Genomic DNA, 27,740 nt, shown 5'->3' on the forward strand with positions numbered 1-27,740 from the left:
AACAAGTTGCCTAAAGAAATTTTGGATGTCCCATCCCTCAAGGTGTTTAAGGTCAAGTTGGATTGGCCCTGGGTAACCTGATCTAGAGAGTGGCATCCCTGCCCATGACAGAGGTGTTGGAACTAGATGATTTTTAAGGTTCCTGCTAACCCAAGCCATTCTATGATTCCATAATTCAATAATTCAGTGATTTGTGAACTATAATTATAGGAGAGATGCCTCTATGATAAGCCCACAACTAATTTTACATAACAAAAATGAGCATTTTTATTACAGACATTAATACACAAAATGACTTTGCAGATGTACATATTAAAAATTTTGTTGTTTATTGATTTACCAGTCTAAATGATACAGACTGCATGGATAAAGTTTATCAGTTGGCAAAAACAGAATGAAGAATGATATGGATGCCATCACTACATTAGGTTGCTTTCCACTCCCTGGACTGAACAGCCAGCGGACTGGCAAAGAACTTTTGGCATAAATCTATTTAAAGCTTTGGATTTGCACCTTCAAAACAAAATCAAATTAATGTTTGATATGAATTTGTTCTCCAATAGTTGATATAACCCGAAGGAACATTGTGAACAGCTCAAGCTTTGATCCATCGTCAGTGTTTTTACAGAAACTTTCAGGTAGGCTTAATGTAGGACTAAGTCTCTTATTTCTTCCAAGCAATTTCCCATGAACCTCATTCTCATAAAACTGCTGTGGTCATGGCAAAGAAGGAGCTGTAAGATTTTTCCATTAGTCATATCTCATGCTAGAGATCCTAAGTAGCTGGAAAAATAATTACGAATATGATGTATGAAATGGAAAGAAAGGCATTCCCTTGGCCCTGAAAATTCCTGAAGGATCTATCCATATAAAATTTCCATTGTACACTTAAACAATTTAAATAAATTAAAAAAAAAAAAAAAAAGTTAATCATTAGAGCAGTATTCCTTGAAGAAAAAAAGGTAAAATATAAAGCTGATATGTTTTGCTTTAAGATCAGATGCATCATTTCCTTTCATTTATCTACACTGAGCATTTTTCTCAAATTCCCATTATATAGTCATTCCATCAGTCACAGAAAGAGAGTGATGTTAGAAAGAAACATAAGGAAGTATATCCTTAGTTTTAATTTGAATTATCTTTCATATAAAATTTCTAATTATGTCTATAAGATAATTAATAAAGTAGGATTAACATAGTTTTTTGACAACAATAGTCTTGTTGAACTAAGTGGGGAGCTATGATGAAGGAAGGCAAGGTGTTTAGTGTTCAACTTAACAAATTATATAATCACATTTTTTCAGACTTAATCATAAGTTTCAACAATTCAAAGTTCTGTTTAGCAAAGCTCATAGTGTGTACAGCCCTTCTTTTTATGCCTTAACACACGTCTCATTTTTAATATAAATGATTTCATATAAAAACATTTTCAGAAGCTGTGTGAATATGGTATTCTATATTCCTATACCCTGACCATGTAGGGAAAATTCCAGTGAGATGGGTTGCTGTGATAGCTCCTCTGTGACAGTGTAATTATTTTTTGTTTGTTTGTTTGTTTGTTTATGCTGTAGCAATTAGGATTTCAGGCAATGAGATAAAACAATATAATACTAGACTGGCAGTCAATCAGATCACTATCACTTCAAAGACCATTTAAGAAGATCTACTTTTTTTATTATTTATATAGCTCCATAGTTCATGGTGCTACATAGACCAAGTCAAAGACAGATTCCCTGCCCCCTAAGAGCTTACAGTCTAGGCAAGCAGAACAGGAGAAAATAACAGGCAGGGGACAGAGAGAGAGGGGTATTAAATGAAGAAACAGACAGTAGATTACAGTCACATGAAAAATTAGTGTGTTTGTCTTGGTGGAAATAAACTGGGGAGATGAGGTGCTTGAGTAACTTTATTTTTAATTAGGACTACATATGGTAGGAAAGACATAAGAAAAAGGTTTTAAAAATGTTTGAAAGGAAAAGGACACCAACATGCTTGAGGTTGGAAAGTAACGATCTTAGATGTCAAAAAAGTCAACCTTAGCAACTTCTCCTTTTCCTTTACACCCTTGAAAATATGACAAAAAGTACAAATTCTTCTGCACACTTTTTGGTCATATTTTGCTTTTAATATTGTATCAGTACACAATTTTCTGAATACAGTCTTTGTTGATATATTGGACAAAATCTTGATTACTCTGAAATAGGAGTTTTGTTACTGCTTTCAAAGGAGCCAGAATTTTAATCATTAGGTTTTGTGACTCAATGTATTTGAAAACTTCGGTGTATTTGGAGGCTAAGTTAAGTTGTGTCTGAAGTAATTGAAATATTTTTCTAATATCTTTACTGTAATGATAATACAAAAATTATTTTATAGCATTATCATTTACCTCTGTTGTGTGCCATTATCTCTGCTCATGACATATTTTCACTGAAAACATTTTGATTTTGTAGTATAACATGACATTTCTCCTAGTTCACTTTGAGGGTTTAAGTTTTTGTGATTGTTGTTTTCTTGCTTTGTTTTGTTTTTCCCTTTGTGAATTTTGTTATTTCCACTCTGAAATGTTAACTAAATAATGTAACAGGGCTGAAGAATGCTATTTCATGTGGGTTTTTTTTGGAGGGGTTAGAGCACGAGTATGGATGAAGGCAGGAAGGACTAGTGCAGAGTCTCAATTAATATAAACATTAAAAAACAAACAAACAAACAGGTTCTTTCAAACCTATACTGAATTCTTCAGCTTAAAATTAAGATAGAAACTTCAAAAAGTAATACCTCACACACACACACAAAAAAAAAAAAAGAAAAGAAAAAAAAAAAAACAGATACACCCTGGATATGCTCATATTTGTGTTTATGTAATAGAAGAATACTATGAAAATAGCCTGGTGATGCCAAATCCCCATCTACTATAAAGCACCATATTTTTGTTGAAGGCATCCAAGTGTTTGGCCCAGAATTTTTTCTACTAGTCTTCCTTCACAAATGATATTAATCATATTAATCAAAAAGATAGTGTTTTTGTTGTTGTTGTTGTTTTTTGTGTGTGTATGGGTGATTTCTTCTATAATATCCACATAGCTATCTATTTCTATATAACCATGCTGAGGCAACCTCAAATCTCAATTGTGTGTCTAGAGAATCTTTAATATTATTTTATATATGTATATATATTTTAATAAAGTTCTTCTTTCAGTGTTTTTACCTGCAATTATCATGTACCAGGTACCACCATAAAACTGATATAGCTGCTTTAAAGATCTTTATAGTGACATTCAAGGTCAGTCAGAGAAGTATTGATCATCCTGTCCTTAGAATTCAACAGACTAATTGATCTATTATATGAAACCATGTAAAACAGTTATATACAGATAGATTCTGAATCTCCAGGGGCAGCAGTTACTTAATTGATTTAAATTGGTGTAGTTCCATTGACTTTAATGTCACTGTAGAAATTTGTACTATATGAGCATTCAGAAGTCTTCCAAAATGAGGAAGTTTTCTTCAGAACAGATGATTTCCATCAAAATAATGAAGGAAAAATGAATCATTGAATCTTTTTGAGTAAAAAAAAGTACTAGCAGTGTTTTCTATTACTTTGGGGTTCAACTGTTTGTTATTTTTTTTCTCTTGAAGTGTCTTATATTCATGTGAAAAATGCATAAATAATTATTAATGTACCAAAAAAAAGTAACAGTTTGAATTAGTATATATTTTTAAGAAATGCTATTATCCTACTATGAATCTGTGGAGCCATGCATTTCTAGTCTGGATTTTAAGTACAAATCTGTAGTTACTTTGTATGTTTGCTTTCATAATGGAAGGCTGAAATTCTCACTGAAATCCTAATAAAGCCACGCTACTTCAATGTTAGGAGTCAAATTCTTTTAAGGATCCTTACATATTGAAATATTTGGGACATACTCTACTTCCACATTTACTTTGTCTCACATAAAGGTTAATGAGAATTAGCCATGTACATCAAGTGGAGAACGGAACTCCTGCTTATTTCAACACTTGTAATGGAGAAAAAAAAAAAGAAAAAAGAAAAAAAAAGAAAAAAATATTTGTCTGAATATAATACAGCATTTTATTTCATGATTTTACAAATTTTATTGTAAATCATCAAACAAACTCAATAGCCATTTTTTTTCCATTCCAAACCATCATAATTAGGAGTTTTCATTACGAAGTATGACAATTACTTTTTTCCCCCTTTGTATTTTAAAGAATTAACTTAAACTTAAATATGCATTACGTAAGCATACTAATTTTCAGAATCTTTGCTGAAGGTGTTTTTATCTTGTTTTTACTTCAGACAAAGATAACTTGTTCTTTGTTATCACATAAATGGGGATGAAACTCTCACAAACATCAGAGATTTTGCTTTCTCAGTCCCTATTCACAATGGAAATGGCCAGCTCAGTCTCTATGAAGATTTATGAGAACTGGGTAGTAGACACAAACCTCCCTACTTCCCCCCAAATTTCATTATATAGTTTCTAAAATTTGGGTTATATATCTTATACTCCTGTCCTAGAAAGATGATGAGAAGATTAAATTAAGCCCCAGAAAATAAATGATCTCATTACTCACCAATGACAGATTATTTATGATAATTGTAAGGTTGTTTTTTGCTTGTTTGTTTGTTATGTTTTGTTTTGTTTTTAAATAGCCAAATTATTAAATTCCATATAAAGACCATCTTGATAATCTTTTTTGCTTGACATAACATACCAACATAGCCATCATATACACTTTTTTTGTTGAGATACAAATAAATTTACAGTAGCTGGAAGTACAAGATTCAGCATCTGTAGGGCAGGATGCTGAATCAAACTGTTCCAAACTGTTATGTCCAGGAACTCACCACAAGCAGGACATAAAAATTAACTTTGTAGCAACTAAGAGCCAGATCCTGTAAAAACGTATCATGATGTATGGGTTTCCCTCAGAAAACCTAGCAAACTTTATGGCCACATATTTAGTGGCAAGAATCAGGAGGACAGGACACTAAGCTGAAGCTGTTATAAGTACCAGTACCAACAGAAAGTACTGTACATGTGTTGTTCAAATCACACAGCAAAACCAAAATAACTAAAACTGACATAATTTTAATGCTTTTTCTTTTTTTTGTTGTTGTTTCTTTTTTTATTTTTTTATTTTTTTTTTTTTGCATTGGATTCAAACAGCAAACTGAGTGCACTTTAACTGTTATCACAATGTGGTCAAGAGGTCTGTGTCTTTTACCATTTACACACAATTGTTCATGACAGCATGTTATCAGCCTAGTGGAAACCAGGGGTGTAGCATGGTAAGCAGTGGTGGTAGTGCACCTAGTTTTTATATTATCTAACTTGAAAATATGACTCTTCTAAGATTCCTTTTTCTTGATAAAAATAGTTTTCACCAAACGTTGGTGGTGCACACGCACTACCATTCATGCTTGGCATCACACCCCTGACAGAAACACATGTCCTTATTTTGTTGATAAAAAGTATTACAAAAATTTCCATACAAAAACTATTTTCATAGAAATCTTGCATTTCCACAAATAAACCTGAACATTTTTTTTTTTTTTGAAAAAAAAAAAACTGCTCAAGAATTTTGTTCATTTAGTACTGTGACTGTACTGAAAAATGCAGTCCTCCTTAAAGTTCTCTACATTCACTTCTCTTAGGTGACCCATCCTACTTCCAACATTAGCGAGAATTGCACAGGCTCCATTGAGTTCAATTAGTAGCAGGAACAAGGGCTTCAAAACACATTCAGACTAAAATGTGAGCCCTGCATGTGTGAAACACACTTCTCCTCCCCTCTCCCTCCCCCCCTCCCCCCACTTCATAGTTAAAAAAAAAAAAAAAAAAAAAAAGTAATTGCTTTTATCTAAAGATTGTAAGATACATTCCTTTGTACTCACAAAACTTTTATTCATCTAAATTTGGGTCAAAATTATGGATTATTTTTGTTGATGTTTTTTGTTTGTTTCTTTGTTTGTTAGATCACAGTTCCAGCCCAGGTGAATCATTGTTGTTGGCTTTTTTGTTTGTTTGTTTTTGTTTTTTTAATTATTATTTATTTACTTAGTTCAGTGACACAGACAGTCCAGAAAGCAGGTGAGCATTCCCATATTTATCCTTCTGTTCATGGGATTCATGTTTCTTTGCTTTAACATTTCTCCCATCCAGTAAGCTCATATTGCCTGTACAGATGGCAGTTACAGTTACCTAGTCTTCCTATGCTTGGAAGTTCTGAAGAAAGTATAGTTTTTTGTTCCATTACAGTTCTGAGATATTACTTTTACTAGATTCCTTCCGTGGTTAGTAGCATCTCAGATATTTATTCTCCATCTCCTGGCAACAGTTGAACTTTAAAAGGAACCTGTAACTTCTCACTGAGACTGCATTTGAAACCAGCCACAAAACTCACATGGAACTTTCATTCATTCAGAATGGTGGAAACCCATGACGAACAGTGTAACCCCGCATAACTTGGTTGATCCATGATGCTTGTGATTCGAGTCTGGCCATTGCAACTGCTGAGATCACAGAGTCTCTAGTTCATAGACACAGCGGTATGAGGTAACTCATTTTATTTTGCACAGGTTGCATATTTCCACAGGAAACATTCTCGCAAGGTTGTTTGGAAAAAAGACGTCAGTTTGTGCTTGGGGTATTTGGCTTCCCAGCTCTATGCCATGGTTTCTTTACCTGGCAGCCTTCTGTCATTAAATGTGTGCATGTTGATAACTTCTTCTGTTTTCACAATAACGGGGGCCTGTGGCTTGTGTTTTAATCGACGCTGACACTTCAGAGACATCCTTAGCTCCTCTACCATGGCACTACAGAAGGACCTCTAGAGAGGAAAATAGAGGAAAAAGAAAAAAAAAAAAAGAAAAGAAAAGAAAAGAAAGAGAAAGAGAGAGAGAAAGAGAGAAAGAGAGAGAGAGAGAAAGAGAGAGAGAGAGAAAGAGAGAGAGAAAGAGAGAGAGAAAGAGAGAGAGAAAAAAAAAAAAAGGAAAAAAAAAAAAAAGAAAAAAAGAGCCACATCTGTAAGAAATGTCTAGCTGCAATGCCTAGAAGCAGATTCATTCCTTTGGCACAGCCATGTCAGTCCTGTAAGTTTGCTTTGTCTCAGCCTGGAGCTCATAATAAATTACCATCTTTTAAATATGCATTGCATAATAATTAAAATGACTTATCAAGCTGCAGTGACTCACTGAAAAATTCACCTTGTCTCTACAATTATTTATCTGCCAGCTACTGACTATGCATGCACATGATACATAAAAATATTTCAAACAGATGTTCTGTTAACACAGTTTTGCCTTACAGGACAGTATCTGAATGTAACGTGTATATTAGGTATTCAGTAAAATTTCCTTTACCATATTTCAACTTAATACATTTCATTTCCATATGGTTTAAATAGCTGTTCCTTAACAAAACAATAAGCCTCAGAGTAGGAAATTTACCTGTTTAACTACTGTTAAAATGCAGACCTTTTAATGAAGTAAATCTACTTCCTTATTTCCAATATCTTCTTTATCTAAACACTTATTCCACTACTGAATATCATTTGTGAAGAATATATCTGCAAAAAATATTTTGTTTCATTCCATCTTTACCAAGAGGATAGTGTGAGAAAAACAGGTTATAAACATCTTTTCATCACCTCAAAGCTTTTTTTTTTTTCAGTGCAAGAAATTTGAAAAGTAAAATAAAATCTCCCTTATTACCCTCATGTGACTGAATTCTCAACTGCTGAATTGGCGTTGCACTGTTAGCCCCTCCTCAGTCTGAGAATTGAAGTATTGAATAAATATGGAGGTAGAGAAATCTCCATTTTGGGTGTCTGTTTCACTTTTAACACATGCTTTAACTTAAATGTTTTCCAACTAATGGAGGAATATATTAATAAAATAATTAATTCCAAAGCCCAAGATTTTATGACGAGCCTCTGACAAATCGTTTTACCCAATGCAAATACAAAGTATAATCTAATCCTTTGAATTTTGGTTTCTTAATAAATGGTCTACAGTCCACAAAATTATTTTAAAAATTAAAGAAGGAAGACATAGTGCCTGGAATTATACTAAGTACATGTTGATCATTGACTTGTTGTGATTAGTGATCAGCAATCAATATATAATCATTTAATTTCTCTTCTGACTCAAGAACTGTCAAAACTGTTAAATCTCCACTGCTCATACAAACCTAGAGTTTGGAGATTAGGTCCAGAAAGCATTTAAGCACCTTACCCTACCTAATTCTTTGGAGGACTCAAGGGCTGAAGGCATTCTGAGTAGTAAAGTACTCTGTTATCCACATTAAACATTACAGGTTTGTCAATTGACCATTATCGTAAGAACTTCTGCTAAAACATGGTTTAGTTCTAGAACCCATCAGATCATCAAGTGTTCCATGGCTAAAATCCATGATTCAGTTGATGTGCTCTGAAGTGACCTAACAAATAAAGTTTCTCAAAAAATATAGCAACTGCTAAAGGACATGTGGCAGACATTGCAACCTTTTTCTATGCAGCTGTTCATCAGCTGGAGCATGTGATCTGAACTTGAGACACATTTGAGAGTGTCAGTTCAAAAGCATCTTCTGACAGAGAGAGATCTAAACTCTAGTGTGTGTCAGCAGAGCATGGTCTAAGACATTAGACCATGTCAGGGTAAAAACACTTGCAGTTTCCTCCTACTGATCTTGTTCCATTTCACGTGGAAGCAGTGAACAGAGGCAGAGAGGGAGAAAGGGAAGGAAAGAGAGTGCAGGCAGTTCTGGAGATCAGGCACTGGGGCACTCAGTGGCAGAGTTTCAGTGATGTTTAATATTTTTATAGAAAATTCTGTTTAAAGTAGAAAAATAAATATAAAATGCAAGAGGTAGCTGTCTCAAACATGGGATAGAACTGAACTTGAATCCCCCAAATCCTGAACAAATGCTCTCTTCTCTAATCTTTCACATGAGCAGGGTAATAGGCAAGAGAGAAGGAAATGGTAATCTTCTGGCTGTGGTACCCTTCCTTCCTTTCAAACACTTTTTTCTCCAGAAGAGTTTGAAGTAAATTTTGACACTTAGTCAGCTTGTGAGTTAAAGGTTTTAGCCATCTACAACTAAAAAAATTTTGAAGTTTTAAATCCAAAGGACAGGAAGGTCTTTCTCTTTGGTCAGGCATAACTCCTTCAGAGGCTAAAGTTTAAGACAAAATTAATTATTTCCCTCTGGCTACATGAAGCAAGTTCTGCAATGAACACTCATTAACAATCCCTCTTCAAAATTTTCCTGTGCACTAGGATGAGATAAAAAATGACACTTATGGCTTTCACTGTGGGAATATGTTAGCTAAAATTTCTAAATGAATACTCTGAGCCATAATGCATCCAATCTTCATGAATAAGGTATTGTTGATTAGCACTGTGTGAAAGCAGGAAACTGTATCTCCTTTTTATCCAGCTGTATTTTGAATGGAAACATCCAATTCTTGTTGATTTCTTCATTTTAAAGAGTGCTGTTGCTTAAGATGAGAACTGCAGTTATGATTATGGAACTGAGATTAATCCTGAAATCATCAGAAATTGCAAGATTTAATTTGGTATTCCCTAATGTCTCAGATGTGAAATTGCTAAGGCTTGTAGATCCTGGCATTTTCACTATGTGTAGAACATAGCACATAACTTATGAATTTCACAAATAATCCATTAAAAAACAAATGCCACAACACTCAGTGTTTCATCACCAGCAGCTATTATATGGCTCTCACAATTAAAGACCTAACTGAAACATTCTTGGGCACTTAATTCTGAAGCTTAAAAACGGTTCATTAGCACTTAACACTTTCTAGATTTTATCCCTTGCCTTCCCTGCCAAGACATCGAACAGAAGTGGTAAAACAGTGAATCCTCAAGATCAATTCACCAAAATCTTTTGCACAGAAATGAACACACATTAAAAGGTATCAACTTTTAGACCCTATCAGTATCAACTGGATTACAGGCAATGGACAAGAAGTAAGAAGATGCATGTACTTGATGTCAAGGTTCTGAAATATCCTGAAAACAAGATCTCAAGAAAATTAGCAAAATACTTTATCTGAAAATTTTACTTGGATTTGTAAACTCATTAACATGAACTCCACTCCCTAAAATGAGAATTTTTGGCAAAACTGACAGTCTTAAAAAGGCAGTTAACACAATTTTGTGATAATTATTTTATCTAGAAAATTATTCCATCCTGTATTTTCAAATTATGCTGTATAAGGTCGTGCAAACTTATCTGTGTACACTGTTTGAAATATATGATTTAATTACTTCATTTAGTATGTTTTTTTAGGTATGGTATGTATTTTAAAATTTAATTTGTCTGGAAACAGTAAACATTATTATCTCCCAAACAGTACCATCTTTTGGTAACATTTTAAAAAAATGCATATTTTTCCTTCAAATTTCAGTTGTTGAAATAACCATCTATTTAAAAAACAAAAACAAAAACAAAAACAAAAACAAAAACAAAAACAAATGAGTTCAAGGTTATGTAAAACTTCGTGATTTGGATCCTTATTTTATTTTGGGTTCTATCTAAGAGATATGACACATGGAAGCGTTTTCCCCACATATTTCAAAATCATGTTCAAAAAGGTTTACAAAAAATTACTTCATTTTTGACCTTTGTTATTTGAATATATATTTTCTTGTCTCTTTTTGATTCCAATCTGAGTACATTCAGTATTTTCTACAAAGCTAAACTTTGTGTTCTCACACTTTGAGAATATACCTTTTGGAATAACAACATGTGAAATACAGAAGCATCTCTATAATACTTTTTTTTTTGGGGGGGGGTAAATAAATTCAGGCATGATTTTAGAAAATATGATCCAATATCTCAATACTGATATAATCTAACCATTTTTAGGGGAAAAACAGCAAAAAGTTTATAGAATTTATGGACTGTATTTCAGAAATTACTGTATACCATGAAAATGAGCTCTTCTAATGGATATTACAAGATCCTTCTCTTAATGCAAAACAAATAACCTTTTGCCCCAAGTTACCCTCCACACTGCAGGCACATTACAAGAACATCAATTGTTACTGATTTTTTACCAACCCTTACAAAATATCGTTGTCTTCCTAAATGCTACCAGAAAGTAATGTTGCCTCCAAGTCACCTTAGACACAGTCAGATAGTAGAAGAAAAGTAGAAGGAAAGCATACAGATCTCTGAACACAAGCGCAGTTAAGTGCAATTCTTTTGTGGTACCAAACACTATAAAACATTAGAAAATAGGGCTACAATTCTAAGTAGAGAATTCACAGAAGAAAATTTTAATCAGCAGCTAATTTTAATCAACAGTTCTTAGACTTAACAGAAAGCAATTCTGAAAAAAACTCATCTCCTTAAGTGTGAATAAGTAACCGATACCTCTTTCATTCTTTGTCACAGTTGACAGCTCACAAATCACATAGAATCAAGATAACTGTTTTGCAGAAAGTAATAATTGTTTACAATCTATTTACTAGCAAGCTTGTGCATGACTACAGACTAAAAAAAAAAAAAAAAGTACCTTTGCATGTAGATATTAATAAGAAAGCTAAACAATATTTAACTGTTTTCATTACACTACTAGAGTTTAGAAAGGTAATTAGAAATCATATTAACATGTTAGACACACAGTTATGATACTACCATCATAAATTTTACTTTTAATGTCCTACAAAGCAAAACAAGAAGATAGGAATGGCAAACCTGCATCGCTCTTACCATTCTGAGTTAAGTGAATAACATTGTTTGTTTTAAATATACAAGTCTCCAAATGTATGCTCTTTTATAGATTATTTTTTTCCTCTTTAATGGATTTAATATAAAGTTGGCTGTCAATATTCTGTACAAAACTAGATTTACTCAGAAATTCATTACTTCCAGTCTTGCACGTCACATATTATTTGAAGCCTTGTTAAATTTTCTTAAAGGAGTAGCAGCCCTAATCCTGTATATTCTTGTTATGTTATGGGTCAGTGTTCTAGCACTTAGTAGGACATATCAATCAAAACACTTTTCATCTTCCTGAAGTTAACTGAAACTGAGTGCATAGCTCTGCCCTGACCCTCCCTTCTAATCTGTTTCTCCTTCCATATGCCAGGGATTCTGAATGTGTATATGAAAAAATTGTCAATCTTAAAGCCCTAGACAGAACAACAAATGTTAAGAATTTTTACATAGAATCACAAAGAGATGAGCAACTAATAGAATTAAAATAAACTTGGAGAAAGATAGACCATATTTCAACTGTAGCTGAACCATCACTTTTTAAAATAAAGCATAATTGTAAAGATTAGATTTCTAGTTCACTTACTTGTATACCTAGTTTTATAATGAAAATCATATGCACATACACACACACATATATGTATAATATCTATATATACATAATATGGTTATATTAAAAATATTTTTCCACACATTTCTGATGTAGTATATTTTCAAATCATAGCAAGTGTAATATACAGGTACATTGAAAACTAATTTCACGTCAATTAGCTGAAAATATCACCAATATGTTGTCAATTTCCATTTTAGCAATTGGTGTTTTTTTGGTAGGAGGAGAACTGGGAGCCGTTTTAAGTTAGTTTCAGGACAAAATATATGGAAGATTTTATCACCTGTCATCAGCACAGACATCAAAATCTAGCAAAATAAAAAATATAATTAAAAATATAATTCCATAAAGTAAGTTAACCATAATTTCTAAGATGTTGAGAACATTAGAATTGTTCCAGGCAGCTGGTGAAGCATGATGTGCTTCACACTGGAACTGACTTGAACAATGATTGTTTCAAGGACTTTTCTAGCTATCTTATGGAGAGAATCAACAAGACTGATGGTACCAGCACTTTCTGCAACAAAATAACAGCTCTACAACCTGAAATAATCTTCTGAGTTTTAGAGTTGTGAGTTGAACTTCAGTGATATACATTATACATGATATACGTTATATGTGACATACATTATAAGTGATATACTATATAAGTTTGGTCCAGCTCACTGGTGGTCCAAACCAACCAACCAATCAATAAACACCAATCCATGCTACCACAAAAAAACAAAACAAAACAAAACAAAACAAAAACAAAAACAAAAACAAAAAAAAAAACTCTTCCAGCACAGACTGTTAATATCTCTCTGGGACAAAAAATTCCAGATTGCCTTAAATTACCTAATTTCCTACTTAATAAGTTATCAATTCATGTCCAAAATCCAAATTCAGTAACTCTACAATTCTAAAATATATTCCTTGACAAAATAACATACTCTGGCGAATTAGATAGACTTCTTGTAAAGAAACTCTGACTCCATTTAAAGTCTTCTGAAACCATTCAACTTGGTTTCCAGCCTAAGTGCAGCCTAGCAGCTACACTAGCTCCTGAAGCTGATAGGGTACTCATATCACTGAAGAAAGCTTTTTCAAAGGTGGCTTCATTTAGCTTCTGCCAGCAGCCTTTCTGACCATTGTGCTGATCATGATGCTTTTCTGACTCACCTGTGGACCTAGGCTGGGGCAGATGGGATTGCACTTGTGTGGTTCCACTTTTTCCTCTCAGAGAAATCCCAGAGGATGGCATAGGGTAATTGCTCATCAGCCCCGAGGGCTCTCTCTCATGCGGGATTCCACAAGGTTTCATCCTGTCATCTCTCCTTTTAACATGTATATGAGGCCACTGGGGAGATAATGAAATAATTTGGGCTGTGGTGTCATCAGCATTCAGATGATTCACAGTCCTATTCTCTTGTCAGACCAGGATGGTGCAGTCATTTTGTGCTTCCAGAACCTGGCTGCAATAGGGGTATGATGCAAGTTTACTCCCACGGAGATAGGTGCTATGTTGCACAAGTAAAGGGAAACATTCAGAAGTTATCATCTACCCTTACTACTCAGTTCCACCTCTTGTGAGAGAGGCTTATAAGCCTCTCTCCAGGTTCATGAATTTGGGTCTGTGTTTCCAAACTGGATCAGTGGCAAGTACAGTTTGACATCTGGGTTTAGATCAGTGGCAATAATTTCTGCAGGTGTAAAGCTTGCCACATCAGTCCAGGTCCTCTTCCAGAATGGAGTGGTGCAGTCCCTAGAACTTCCCTGGAACAACGGCTACAAATGACTACCAGATGTTCAGTAACTGCTGATACCAATTCATACCACTTCAGACATATAAATGGCACTGAGAAAATGGCATATACAGTAGTGCCTATCTGATTTAGAATGATATCCAATGTAACATCTTAAAAGTTCCATATCTTGTGATCACAGCTGTGTAGGATACTTTTTTGACTTTCAGCAGAGATGATCCTGATTACACTGAAATCAGCCACATGAGATCACCCACTGGCTGTGAAAGTTTGTTCACCTATTCAATCATTTTTGACCCTCAGTGTAAAGTCATTTCCTGTTTGTCTAAGGAGGGTCAGGTTTGTTGATCTTCAGGCACGGTGAAAGGAAGTGATAATGATATGTGATCAGTCTTTTGGAGTATAAATCTATCTGGATTAAAATGTTTTATGTATCACAATATAGTTTAATTTGAAAATAAACAGCCCATCTCACAGAGCCATTTTAGAAAATCCATACAATTTGGCCAAGAATGTCTGTATCTAACCACCTTTTTTTTTTTAATGTTGCCCGAGCTTAAATCCACGGTACATTATTCACTATAAAAATACATTCTATTTTTATAGTTCAGTGTGATAGTATAAACTTAACACAAAATCTGGCATGGCCTCAAATCATGTTGAACAGAGAGAGACTATTAGTATTAATTTAATGCCAATGGTTTCTACAGTTTTAGAAACATGATTATCATCACATTGCACTACATAATATCAAAATGGTTAGCATCAGTTTCTTTTTAATTACATGGTTTCATTTGGCAGTCTAGAATAAATGGAAGTGCTTGTTGTTGCTTTGCTGGCTTATGCTGAAGTGAAAGTAACCTAATTCTAATGAACTAAACTTTCATTTAAGCTTGCTGATTCAAATGTAGGTGTGAAATATCTTGATATTACTGTTAAATGTTTATACTACATTTAGCTATAATATAGCTGATTGATTCAAAATGCAAATACTAATATTTATATACTAAAATATTTGTAGGTGTGACACACTAATGTAATGTTTAGGGGAACACAGAAAAATTATACATAAATGTTTTATAATGACTTTTTTTTTTCCTTGAGAATTAAAAAATAAAAAAAAAAAAAAATCAGGGGAGCCAATAATTACATAGTTTGAATGTTTCTTCTTTCTACTGAAGAGTGGAAGTGAAGAGTAGTTGCTATAAAATAAATGACACATCAAGTTTCTCAACAATATTTATACAACTTCAAATTCTCTGTGCCAAACATAAAATATCCTATAACTGAAACCTGTAGTTTCAGGTGAACATCCTTGGAGTGATAGTGAGCCTCTTGAAATCACATTGCCACTGCTTTTGCAGTGGGCATTTCTGTGTACATTTCCAGTCTTCGGTTCTTGGTTTCCTGAATGATCCCACTTAAGAAATTCAAAATACCTCTGTAGCAAGGTCCACTATCAAATAGATATTTGTTGAGCTACAATCAAAAATCAAAATAGAAAACTCGTTTTTAATGTTTTATTGTTTGCAAACGATTTTTAAAATGACATAGTGAATTGACCTTTTTTCAATTTCTTTTTCCTACCCTTTTCTATAGAAGACATTTTTCTGTGTGTGTTGTTTTTTTGTTTTGTTTTGTTTTGTTTTTTTTTTTAACAGTTCTTGCCATTAGAAGATCATACCTAGGTGGTTTCCCATGAGGGCATTTATTTATAGTTAATATCTCATCCTCAAGTAATCTGAACAAACACACACACACACAAACAATACAAGCCTATACATCCACATATAGTGCTCAGTGGAATGAGCACTAGGATGAGCACAGGATGATAGAAGTTCCCAATTTTCTAACTGCATATGTGCATATCTATGCATAAAGTTGAAAAAAAAAAAAATCCTCCTATGAATTGTCACAGCTACTGCTGTTTCTCCCAGCCAACATTAAAAATTCTGAGGTTACTCCATTACAAAATATGACATGGTAATACAGATGACATCACTGACTCTATGTTGTATAAGTTACTTGGGATATAAATCCCAAAGCTTTTACTTTGATTTACCATTAATTCCCACATATTTTTATTTATTTTTTAATATCTTTATTTATTTATTATTGTAACCTGAGTAACACATTTTTCAACTTTAAAATGAACTTCCTTCTCTGAAAGGGGAAAAAAATTCTTTGTGCTGGGATTTACTCTGGGGTTGCCCCAAAACTATTATAAACTACTGTCCCAAATATCAAAAGCTTTTGATATTAAACTATTAGGAATATTCTCTGAACTCCAGTAACACTACAGTTTTTATGAAGGACTTTAATGAAAACTAAATTATTAAAATAATAATAAAAATATGTGGTAAAATAAGAAGAGATCTTAAAATCTATTTAGGTAAGAAGGGATCCTAAAAATCTTTTGTTTTTTCATATAAAATTATTGTAATATGTTGTTTTACATTTTTGTTAGGACAATAACTTAGAAATTGAAATACTGACTTTCCACTATCCTGTTGACAAAGAAACATTCACAATATTCCAATATGGATTAACTTCTTTCTGAAAGACCATTCTGGTTAAGACAAGATACATGTATGCACTTTGCTCATATCAATTCTAAGAGGAGCCATTCTAAGTCATAATGAATTAAATTTATCCTGATGCAGACAATAGATAAAGAGCTTGACATATAAAGCCCATGTTAGCATTTACACTAACTTCATTTAAACAAATCAAGAACAGTTAAATTGCATTTGAGAAAAGAACAATAAGGACACAGAATCAACTGTAAGTGGTTACAGCACAACAGCTTCTTCATCTCAACCTCTTGCAAAGGTGTGGGTCCATTATGCCAATAAAAACAAATTTCAAGATTACTTTTCAAGCCTATGTTACCTTTTTTTAAAGAAACCATGTCCAGGATAGGTGCAACCACTTGCAAGGGTAACAAATGTAATGTTCTATGTATATACTTGTCACTGTCTTCGGTAATGCTGTGAACTTTATCCTAAAGTTTTCAGTAGTGAACAAGTACTTTCTACCAAATGGCTTACAGTTATAGTAGTAGCTACCTGACCATTGTGTGTGAAGGTGGTGTCAAAATACAGATAATCTCATAAATCTCAGAGAACTTTTTTTTTCTTTTTTTTTCTTTTTTTTTTTTTTAAATGAAAATGAAGGAAAGGTCAAGAAATTCTCAAATTGAGACCCATCAACTAATATATTATGCTAAATATTAATGGTCCACATGCCAATGTTTTCCCTGGCCTTTATGATAATAATATGATCAGTACAAAAATAAATGTATAAAATGTACATAAATCCATGACACGTTGAAAAACAGCAACAAAAAGGATGTAGTAATTGTTTTAGATGGCTTCTGTTTCTAATGTGCTTATTCACTGCCCTCAGAGTGCCTGTTAAAATCAGGGAGCAGGTCATTCACCAGCAAAAGCAATTATAAAATGCAAATGGCAGAGCATTTATAGTCAAGACTGGCTGGATAAAAAAGCTCTACTTAATAACATGTTTCTAAGCAGTTGACATAATTAGATGTTCGTATTATAAACAATAGCAAAGAGTACAAGCCTTCAGCATTTTTTTAAAAGGCTGCAATTAAAAAAAAAAAAAAAAAAAAAAAAAGTGAGCATTGTGACATAAATTCTATTAAAAAGTAACAATTAAATTTCCCTCTGAGAAAATAGAAGGCACCATCTTGTGGTTACTCTGAAGGAATGCAATTGGGACAGCCTCAGTACTGCCATTTCCTCCAAACCCTTCCCACTGTGTCCACTGGAATATCACAATTCTGCCAGACAAGGGCAATGCTTTCCCATTCCTAATATTCCCTCTCAACCAGTGAGACTAGGTGTTGGGCAGGATTAGTGGGATTATATAGTTCAAAATACATTTTATCCCTTTACTACAGTGTGTGTTTGAGGTATACAGACAACAATATGGAATTATTGTCAATTATGGAAAAAAAAATAAAAAAAATTATGAATACTACCATAACCTAATGCCTCTGCAGCCCAGTAAAACTGCATTTTGAACCAGCTAAGATCAGGCACTTCTATTCTTTCTATCCTTATATTATCAAAACCAAAACATGGTTCTTTTATTCGGTGAGTGTTTGAAATTTATGTAAATGATATATTTTGGTCAACCAGTTAAGTTTGTGTCATCTTCAGAGATATAGTTAGTCTTATATACAGTTCACAGGTAAGCATTCAAAAATTCTTGTTACTTCAGTGGAATCTGCAGTTGCAAGTAAAACACCGTATGAAACCCACATGTATATTTACAATCAATAATGTGTGCCTTGGGTCCAATGCTGCAAACAGCTAAGGACTCATTCACTATACCTATGAGATAAACCATCCAGACTAATCTTTCTCCATTCAGCTGTGTAGCTGAGCAGACAAATATTTACACAGGCACATTCAATTGTTCCTATCTTCCTTGGGAAATCTATATAAAATGCAATTTAATATCAATTTATTATTTTTATTGTTTTTATAATCAATTATAAATGAATACTTATTTCAGAGAGGCTAATTTATCTAGTTCTTATGTTACAATTTGATTGTATAACTCCAGAAACAATTTGCTGGTGTTACTGGTTCATTGTTAGATTTAAACTAGTATTTTGTATTATAGGGAACCTCTGACCAGATCTCCTCTAAGGAAACAATCAGAATGCTGATATGTGTCTCATTTCACATTGTTTGAAGTGCTTAACAGATCAAGATTAATAAAATGTACATATGCTTTTTTTTTTCCCAAGCAGATTTACGTATGACCTGCTGATGTCTCAATGAATTCTGAATGGCTATAAATGGTAGCAAATTTTAGTTTTTTTTTTAGATCTGAATCTTCTAGAAAATACCTGGCAAATTAGGACAGTTATTTTTCAAACAAACTGCCATAGTAAGTATTACTGACTAACAGCCTAATGGTGATAACATCCAGAATAATCTTCACTTTTGAAAGGTGTCAGTAAAAGAGGAGTTTTTCCATGTCTAGAAAATGCTGTGCTGGCATGGATGTATGGGGTGGTATTCTGGTTATTGGTATCTGTTTCAAAGAAGGAGTAAAATTAGTGTCCCATATTTCCTGGAGATTTTTTTAGCACATCAGGAGAATTGATATTCTGAGTCACTTTACTTACAAGATGTAATGTTTTTTTAGAAAATAACACAATTTTGTCTGATGTTTTTCTCAGCTCAGTTCTTTTTGAGACGTCACTCCTCCAAACAGTTTCACACTAACCAATGTCTCTGTTTACATGTGCACTCCAGGATGGGGGCTGACATCTAAAACACTAAAAAATCATCTAGATTATACACTTAAAATCTGCATTGCTTCCCCACTGCCACAAAGGAAATGCAACTCTATATTTTGTGCATTATAATGCAGACTTATGTGTTAATATGTCCATTTATATCCCAGGGTACTCCATATATTCAGCAACTGAAGTAATCTAATTTCTTTCATTTCCTTGGTTGTTAATGGGACCTTAACAACCCCATCTTTTCCATCTCCAAATGCTGACAAGCATTATACAAATGCCGGAATGATAATCTGAGTCTAAAGGGCTGAAACAATAAGTGTTACCATAAAAAGGTGTCTTCTCCCTCCCTGTGAGAAAGCCAAGAATGCGTTACTTGCATGATTTACTCATGCAAACTGACAACAGAAAAGATGTAGGGATTGGAAACATGACAGTCCTGCTTATCTCCCCTTTGGCTGCTGCAATGCTCCTCTCTCCTAGGCAAAGGGGATCTTCTACTTCTGGAGAGGAAGAAAGAAGACATTCATGGAGGTCTCAGGATGCTGGGAGAAAAATAGGTGACGGTGGTTCAGGGAAGGTCACATGCCGGGGTCCTGTCATCATTAATTAGTTTTATTCTACAAGTCAAGTTCTAAAGAAATTTTACTGTTCTCCTCCTGAGATCAGCATAGTTGGGTGTTATAGAGAGGGGATACAATGGAAGAAATTTGAGATGAGGAAGGAGGTGAGTGAAAAGACCTAGTCCTTCCATCTGCTTCAGATTTAATCCTAATTTTTAAAACTACATCAATACTTGATGTATGATGAAACACTTCTGGTAAAAAGCTCAGATATCTCCACTTGTTGCTATATCTACCCATCACTAACAAACAAGAATAAAAAAGAAGCAAATAGATCAAAAAACAAAACAAATAAATAACAGAAAAAAAAAAAAAAAACAAAAAAAAAACAGAACATAGCAACAACAACAAACCATAGGGCTTAGAGAAACAAGTTATGTTTCTGTAAGTCTTTTCTGTTTACTTCCTCACACAACTTCCAACATGCTGATACTGTCAAGTTATATATTCACACCCTGCAGAACACTAAAGTACTGATGTTATGAGATCACTATCAAAACTATTTTTCTAAGTGAGTATTTGTTAAAAGTCCAGAAAAGCTAAACCAAATTATTGTCCATAAGAAATCCATATCCACCTTAGGAATGGATAGTTTTGCATGGGGTACTTAGATAATAGTTATCTTTTCTCTCATAAATTAATTTCAGAAACATTACATTTCAAAAGCACTTTTACAGAATGGAATCACCCTAAAGTATCATAAAGGATAGGTTCTAAATGGGCTTTTAACAACTTAATCAAATATACCCATGTTCACATTGTGTTTAGGACCTTGTGATCTCACACTGCCTTTGTGCATATTAGAAAAAAATATTTTTAACAATTTATTTATTAAAGGATATTTGCATACTGAAAGGTAGCCTCAAAAGAAGTGATAACAAATCTTAAATTTTCTGATTAATAATTCAAGTTACAAAAATTCACTAGTAGCATCTGGAAAAAATATAAATACAAATATACTGATTGGATTTACTACTGATTTTATTAAATAAGTTACTAAATAGACATACAGGTCTTGCCATAGGTCACAAAAAAAAAAAAAAAAAAAAAAAAAAAAAAAAGCTTATCTCATATCCATTTTTAAAATACAGAATATATCATAGCAGTAAAATATATAGTTTGAGTTTAGGTTTAAATATGGGCACATACATATAGAGAGATTTATTTGATTTATTCACTATGCAGAAACTATATTTCCACCTAAGAATTTCCCAACATATTTTCAGTGTTGGCACAATTACAGTATTGCAGTTGCAAAAATTGTAAGATGAGATCAAATTAACACTAGAATTTTCAAAACCAAGTCAGTCTGAAATGACAGGACATTATATCATAATCAGTAGTAAACCCACAAAAAATCTTGGTGATGTAAATTTTTCCAGATGGTACCAGGACAACTTTTCAAGTATAAACATGTGAAAGAAAATTTCTATAGAGACATTTGTATATTTTGGCTTTGAGCAACAGACAGTTTTGCTTTTTTTGAAAATCAGAATTATCTGCTGAAGTTTAATTTGTTTCCCATTACAGTTTCGGATTTCTTCTTCATCCATAAAATTAACTGCAGTGAACTTCCAGAAGTAAAAAGCTGTCTTTTTTCAGGCTTGAATAAGAGGAGAAATAGTCACTTGTCCTGAAAGCTGGCTACAATTAAACATATTGAACACAAATTAAAAGCTGTAAATGTAACCTTTGGGTACTTTGCTGTGATCCTTTCTTATATACTGTATTATATGATAAACAATTAAAATGCACCTACATTTTGGCTACCAAAAGTTTAAAATATTATTTAACTAGATCATAAATAAAATACGGAAATAGGAAAAGACAATATTTACCTTTTCCAACTGGGCATTTTTTTTTGATTTGTACAAAAATTCCCCCACTGCCACAAAGACAGAAAGCACCAATCCTGCTGCCAGGACAATAAAGATTCCTCCAATATTCTGAACTCCCAAAGCACTGGCCTCTTTGCTTTCCTCCTCTGGGCAGCCATTGCCTCTCCACCATTTCTCTTTCATCATGTGGAGCTTGCCCTCCTCTTGCAGCTGTAGAATTGCTATAGTGATCTTGTCTCTATATGGAGAACCTAAAGAGATCACAGGGAACATATATTGCAGTGGTGTATATTTTAAAGAAAGTTAGTTACACCTGATAAGAATAAAATGTAATGCAATGAATGCCACAGGGAAAAATTACATATCCTTTTCTTTACAACCATAACATTTATGGAAAAACAAGTACATTTAATCATGGTCCCACTGGTCACACAAGTGCAAACCTATGTACATAACTACATATGTGCAGAACTTGATACAGCTGATGTTGATTATAAGCCAGGCAACTTGATGAAGCAAGTCTTATCACATTGAGTCCAATGGTCTACTAAACTATTAAATACAGCCAAAGAGTGTTCACCTTTTAATTCATATCAGGCTTTTAATTATTCTGCAGTAGATTTAGTCTAATATAACTAAATCTACAGGCTGTTGCTTCATAGCTTGCTACCCTAAAGCTGTAGGTCTTTTATATAATAAACACTTTATACTGTTATTACTTTCTTGCAAGAAAGAAACATCAATTTATGCAAGCCACAAAAGTCTGTATCTGATACACTGTCAGACAATTACAATACCTTCCAAACACTTACTTATTACCATTAGTAAGTAATGCATTCAGAAAGATAAATTTAAGTGTTTGGATAACAAGAATGTGAATTTTCATATTTTTAATATATTTCTTTCTCATAATTAAGTATTTTAAAATAACATGATAATTTTGCAGCTTTTGAACCTTTCAATACAGGCAGTTCACAGGGTACTGTCATATCTTCATATGTCATCTGCTCTCTTTTTCTTTATAAGTGCACAAGAATTTTTCAATGAGTACTTTAAAACCTAACTTAATTAACAAAGAACGCCAATGGAGAAAGCTTTACTTTTCTGAATGTTACTGAGTAAATCAACAGTTAGAACTGTTTTTTCTATGTTAAGATCTGTGTAATGCTTGAGAGAATAAAGACATAATTTTTCTTCTCCTCCTTCATAAACAGGAACAAAAGACTTTGCATTAAAGTGGTTAAGAAATACAAGAGAAAAAAAAAAAAAGAGAAGTAGATGAAAAGGCATGGCATCCCCTCTTTCATGCGATATGAATGCAGGTCTACAAATCTTCTTCCTCCTCTTTTTCCTTCTGTCATAATATTGCTACTTACTAGCTATCATCTTTATGGTGTTTCCTTTGACTGAATGATAAAATGTATTTTCTTTAACTTCATACCTTAAAAAAAAAATATCACAGAATCCTGCTAGAGAGATTTGACTATTTCATGTATTTTTGTCAGCTATGAAGGAGCTGAAGAAAGACATTTGTAGGATAATTTGTAGTCTTTACACTAGAAAAACATTTCTTTCTTTCTTTCTTTTTTTTTTTTTTATTAAGAATTTCTTCTCCTTTAACATACTAATCAACTTGTTGTTACATATCTAGAACTTATCATGAGAATATAGCTAATTACAAAGGGTTGATGTGCCAGGATGGAAATAAAACAGAAAAGACAATTAATTGTAAAATACCCTGGGCTATTCCTTTACTCCAAAAATAAAAGGTGGGAAGAGCTAGCCTCAATGTAACATTGCAAGAACTTGGGTTTTATCATATCTCTCCTTAAAAAAGAAGATTGCACTAAGAGCTACACTGTGTTTACACAGGACTATATGGAAAGCAGAGAGAAGGGAGAGCAAATTCTTTTCTATTCCTTTGTGCATGTGTGAGCTTAGGTCACATGATTTCAGACCATCCTGATTATTCTGAAACTCTGCAAAATCCTGTACCTGATGCTTTTCTTCAGTCAAATGGAAGAAGGAAAGTGATTATCCACAAGAGCCTGGGGACTGTAAGTGCATACTATAATCTTTGGGAGATGTTTTCAGGGCTACACTGCCTATAAATATTTTACAATAACATACGATTCTGAGAAATAATTTTGGACCCAGTTTAACCCATCTTGTGATCTGACAAGATGTTTTCTAAGTTTTCTAACTAAATTGATTTGCACTCAGTTTCTACACTTTGCAAAGACATAGCAATGGGAAATCTACCCAGAAGTCCCTGAAGTGTCTAAAAATTTTGTGGTCTAATCAGTGGATGACAGAATTTCCATGCAAAGAGACAAAAAAAAAAAAAAAAAAAAAAAAAGAGAGAGAGAGAGAGACAATAGACACAGCATACAGATTACACACTTAAAACTGCTGTTTTCCTTGCAGAAATGAAAAATGTCATCGTGTAAATGTAAAAGGTTTTGTAAATTATTGCCAATTTTCACCATCATGAGTGCAAGATGAGTCAAGCCATTTAATAAGGTGTTGAGGGAAGGTGATGTCCTCCTTGTGTACTTTTTAAAAACAAAACTATTTCACTGAAGAGAATTTGCTGTTCAGGGAGAAAAAATTAAATGTGAACAGAAACTTGAAGGCTCACTGACCATGTGTGTGAATGTATGTGGAAAATAAATACAGTATAAATAAGAATTAAGTAATAAAGCATAAATTCAAAATAAATAAATAAATGAGTAAAATGCTGTCGTATTCATAGAAAGCACACACAACATTAATTTTCATGTGCAGAAATGTGAACTTCAAATATAAATGAAATCACATGCAGTTGAAAAAAAAATCTTAACAGTCTGTGTATGGGGAATGACTTGAGCCTGGGAAAAGGAGCAGGGACACAGACACAAGATATTTAAAACTCCATCACAAACTCAGAGGGAAAAGATGAGACTATAATTTTCCATTAATTATGGAAGAAAAAGAGAAGTCAAGTTTGGAAATATCTGACTTGGTCTTTCCTCTCTTCCCTGGGTTCCAAGTGTTTTATTTTCTCCATTGACTCCAAGAACTATCTCCATGATAAACTATGACTGGAGGGCCTACAGAACATAAACTATACATTATTTGCTGATCTCTCTCTAGTTGCAGTTTGCAGGAATGAGAACTTCTGCTAAAAGAATCACTTTAGTACCTTCAGTCTAGTTACACAGATTATGGAGACCTTAATAACTTTCTAGGATCAACAAAATCAGTGAGGGATGCAACAATTTCTATTTGCAGTAACTTACATACAAAAATTTAAAATACAAATGAAAATCTGTATAAAATTATGTCTGAAGCATTAATACATATATATATTTGGATGTAAATATAAAGCTAACAAAGTCCCAGAAGTATTGAAGTTATATATAGAGAAGTTATAAGTATGCCACTGAAAAGATGTACTCAATAGCAAAACCAGCCACTTCCCTAAGTAGCAATGAGCCATGTATATTTAAGAGTATAGAACAAACAGGATATCATTGCATACCAGGAGATAGATGTGAGCTTCTCAAAAGCCATCTGAACATCGTCCTGGGCAATCAGTTCTAGGTGTCCCTGCTTGAGCAGAAATTTTGGAGGAGAAGATCCCCAGAGATCCCTTGCAAACTCAACCACTCTGTGATTCTGTGAAATGTAGCTTTGATAAAAGATTTTCTTTGTGATATTAAGTGAAGTAAACCAGAAGCATTTATCAGTTTCTTAGCTCTGTGCCTATGTTTTGTTTTTTTTTTTATATTTATGACATACTCAAACATTATAGCATTCTTGCCTCTAAGATACAAATAAATTAATGACAATGCATCCCAGATGCGCAGTTTAAATACACTCCCCACATTTACTGAAAACAAGTGCTATATTAATAAACTTTGAGTGGACATAGAAGTTTTTAAGGTAGAAAAGTGTAAAAAACTTGTTTTTGCCTCTTGCAAACATGTATCAGTCATACAAGCGGACTACAAATACAGCCTCCTTGGGAAATATTTGTCTAACACTACACAGCACCATACAGTTGAATGAGGGAGTCTAACAAACATTACATGCAGTCCTACAATGTATATAGTTTTCAGGAAGGTGGGCAAGAGTTTAGTGAAAGATCAAGAAAAGTCTAGGGTCAGTCCATGCATTTCCAGAAGCCAAGCTCTAATGGAAATTCTGAAAATAATACCTGTCAGTGTTTTTGCCACTAGCTTTTTTATCATGGCTGAGGTATGAATTAGCTGTTAGATATATCTAGCTGTAATGACATCTTAAATCAGGGTAATCTTTATTTAAGTTATACAAACAGGAATAGCTTCATACTTTGGAGTGTTCAGAATTCCTACAAAACTTTATATTGCATCCAGAGGAGACAATTAGAAGCTTCAGCTGCTTCAGTCCTGTGTATTCCATATATTTCTAATCACTCCAGTAAATAAAAGGAGCTGACTTCTTTTGGTTTTCCATGCAGATTTCTTTCCCACAATTTGATTCACAAGGTTAAAGTGACTACAGGGGCAACATATTCTGTTCTTTATATTTGAAGAAGATTCTTTACAATGCAGCAAATGGTACTGAGCACTATAATGACAATGTTGAAACTTGAATAATGTCTTTACTTAGTTACACCTGTCCAACAAAATCCTGCTGGAAACTCCACTTCTCCAACGGAGAGTTTATTCACACCAGCTACTGGAAGCTATGTTTTGGCAATTCTTTAATATAATGCTCAGTCAGCTATCATGCATCAACACATACTTCTGAGGTAACTATAAAAACACGGTTCTTTCATCAAATATGTTAGCTGCACATTCTTATATTTCAACAACAATAAATTAACTGCTCGAGCACTGAAATTCTCAAATTAGTTTCAATACTCAGTTTGACCTGCATAAAAATAAATAATTTGAATCTATATTTTCTGCATGTTCAGCTAATGAAGACAAATGTATTAATTTGTTTTAGTTACAGAAGAACTGAAGCCCAGCACTTTTATGCATGTATAAGTGATGAATATTACAGTTCAAATTATATGAAGGATTGCAGATTAAGTGCAGGCAAGCAGAATAAAAAGGCCTCCCATGTTGGTACATGGTATTTCTCTGTCTCCTGTAGAGACAGATCTGTTTAAATCTCAAGTCACCAAGGACTGGTAAAAAAAAAAATGTTCATATTACGAAATATGAATATATGAATATTCTATAGTCTGAAGGTAATAAGAAACTACAAGAGAACTAGGGGATTTTAACAATAAAACCCAATGAATGCAAAAATTGCACAGTATTCATTACACCCATTATTTGAAATTTACCTAAGAATGTATGATATATACATAGACACATATGCACACTTTCTAAGTAGACAGCATGTCAATTGTAAGATGCATTTTTTTCTCCAGCATCTGTACTTTATAACATGCAGTAGACAAGCTTAGCTCAGATATCCTCTGATATCCTATATATAAATAAACAGGAATTTTTTTCAAAGCCTGAAATCTCAACAATGATTAAATTGAAAGCCACTGCTAACAGTAGTTTTTAGTACTTTACAGAGGAAGTCCAGGAATATATTTTCACCAAAGCAAATTAGCAAATCTTAAGCATCTCAGCTTTTCAATATTTCAAATATGAAGAATTTGGTTCCAGTTATGTTAACCAAGTGTATTGTTAACAATCATGGGGACTAAATTTACATCATTTTCATTGTTATTCCTTACAATTTTGGAACTGTCTGCTTTTTGAAAGGTTCCCATGTTATTCATGCCTGTTGCTTTGTTATTATTAAATAAATACATATTTTAAAAAAGTGTGTTAGAAGTATAGACCTGTTTATCCATGAATGTCAGATGTAA

At 33.3% G+C, this 27,740-nt stretch overlaps 1 protein-coding gene across 7 annotated transcripts in view; it reads right to left on the reverse strand.

Annotated features, from left to right (window-relative positions):
* Positions 1–4,066: 4,066 nt before the first annotated feature.
* GRIK2 (glutamate ionotropic receptor kainate type subunit 2) overlaps positions 4,067–27,740 on the reverse strand; it is a 404,092-nt gene continuing 380,418 nt past the window's right edge. For 5 of the 7 annotated variants that reach the window (XM_072036154.1, XM_072036155.1, XM_072036152.1 and 2 more), the window contains 3 exons: positions 21,878–22,128; positions 13,546–13,723; positions 6,698–6,855 (listed from right to left, as the gene is read on the reverse strand). In XM_072036154.1, the coding sequence (XP_071892255.1) occupies positions 6,842–6,855; positions 13,546–13,723; positions 21,878–22,128 (443 nt within the window). In that variant the 3' untranslated portion in view covers positions 6,698–6,841. Of the gene's footprint in view, positions 6,856–13,545; positions 13,724–21,107; positions 21,684–21,877; positions 22,129–27,740 lie in introns of those variants that run through there. The other 2 variants (XM_027454785.3, XM_027454786.3) reach the window with 2 other exon arrangements.

This window comes from Anas platyrhynchos, chromosome 3 (assembly GCF_047663525.1).
Source record: "Anas platyrhynchos isolate ZD024472 breed Pekin duck chromosome 3, IASCAAS_PekinDuck_T2T, whole genome shotgun sequence".
NCBI classification, from domain to species: domain Eukaryota; kingdom Metazoa; phylum Chordata; class Aves; order Anseriformes; family Anatidae; genus Anas; species Anas platyrhynchos.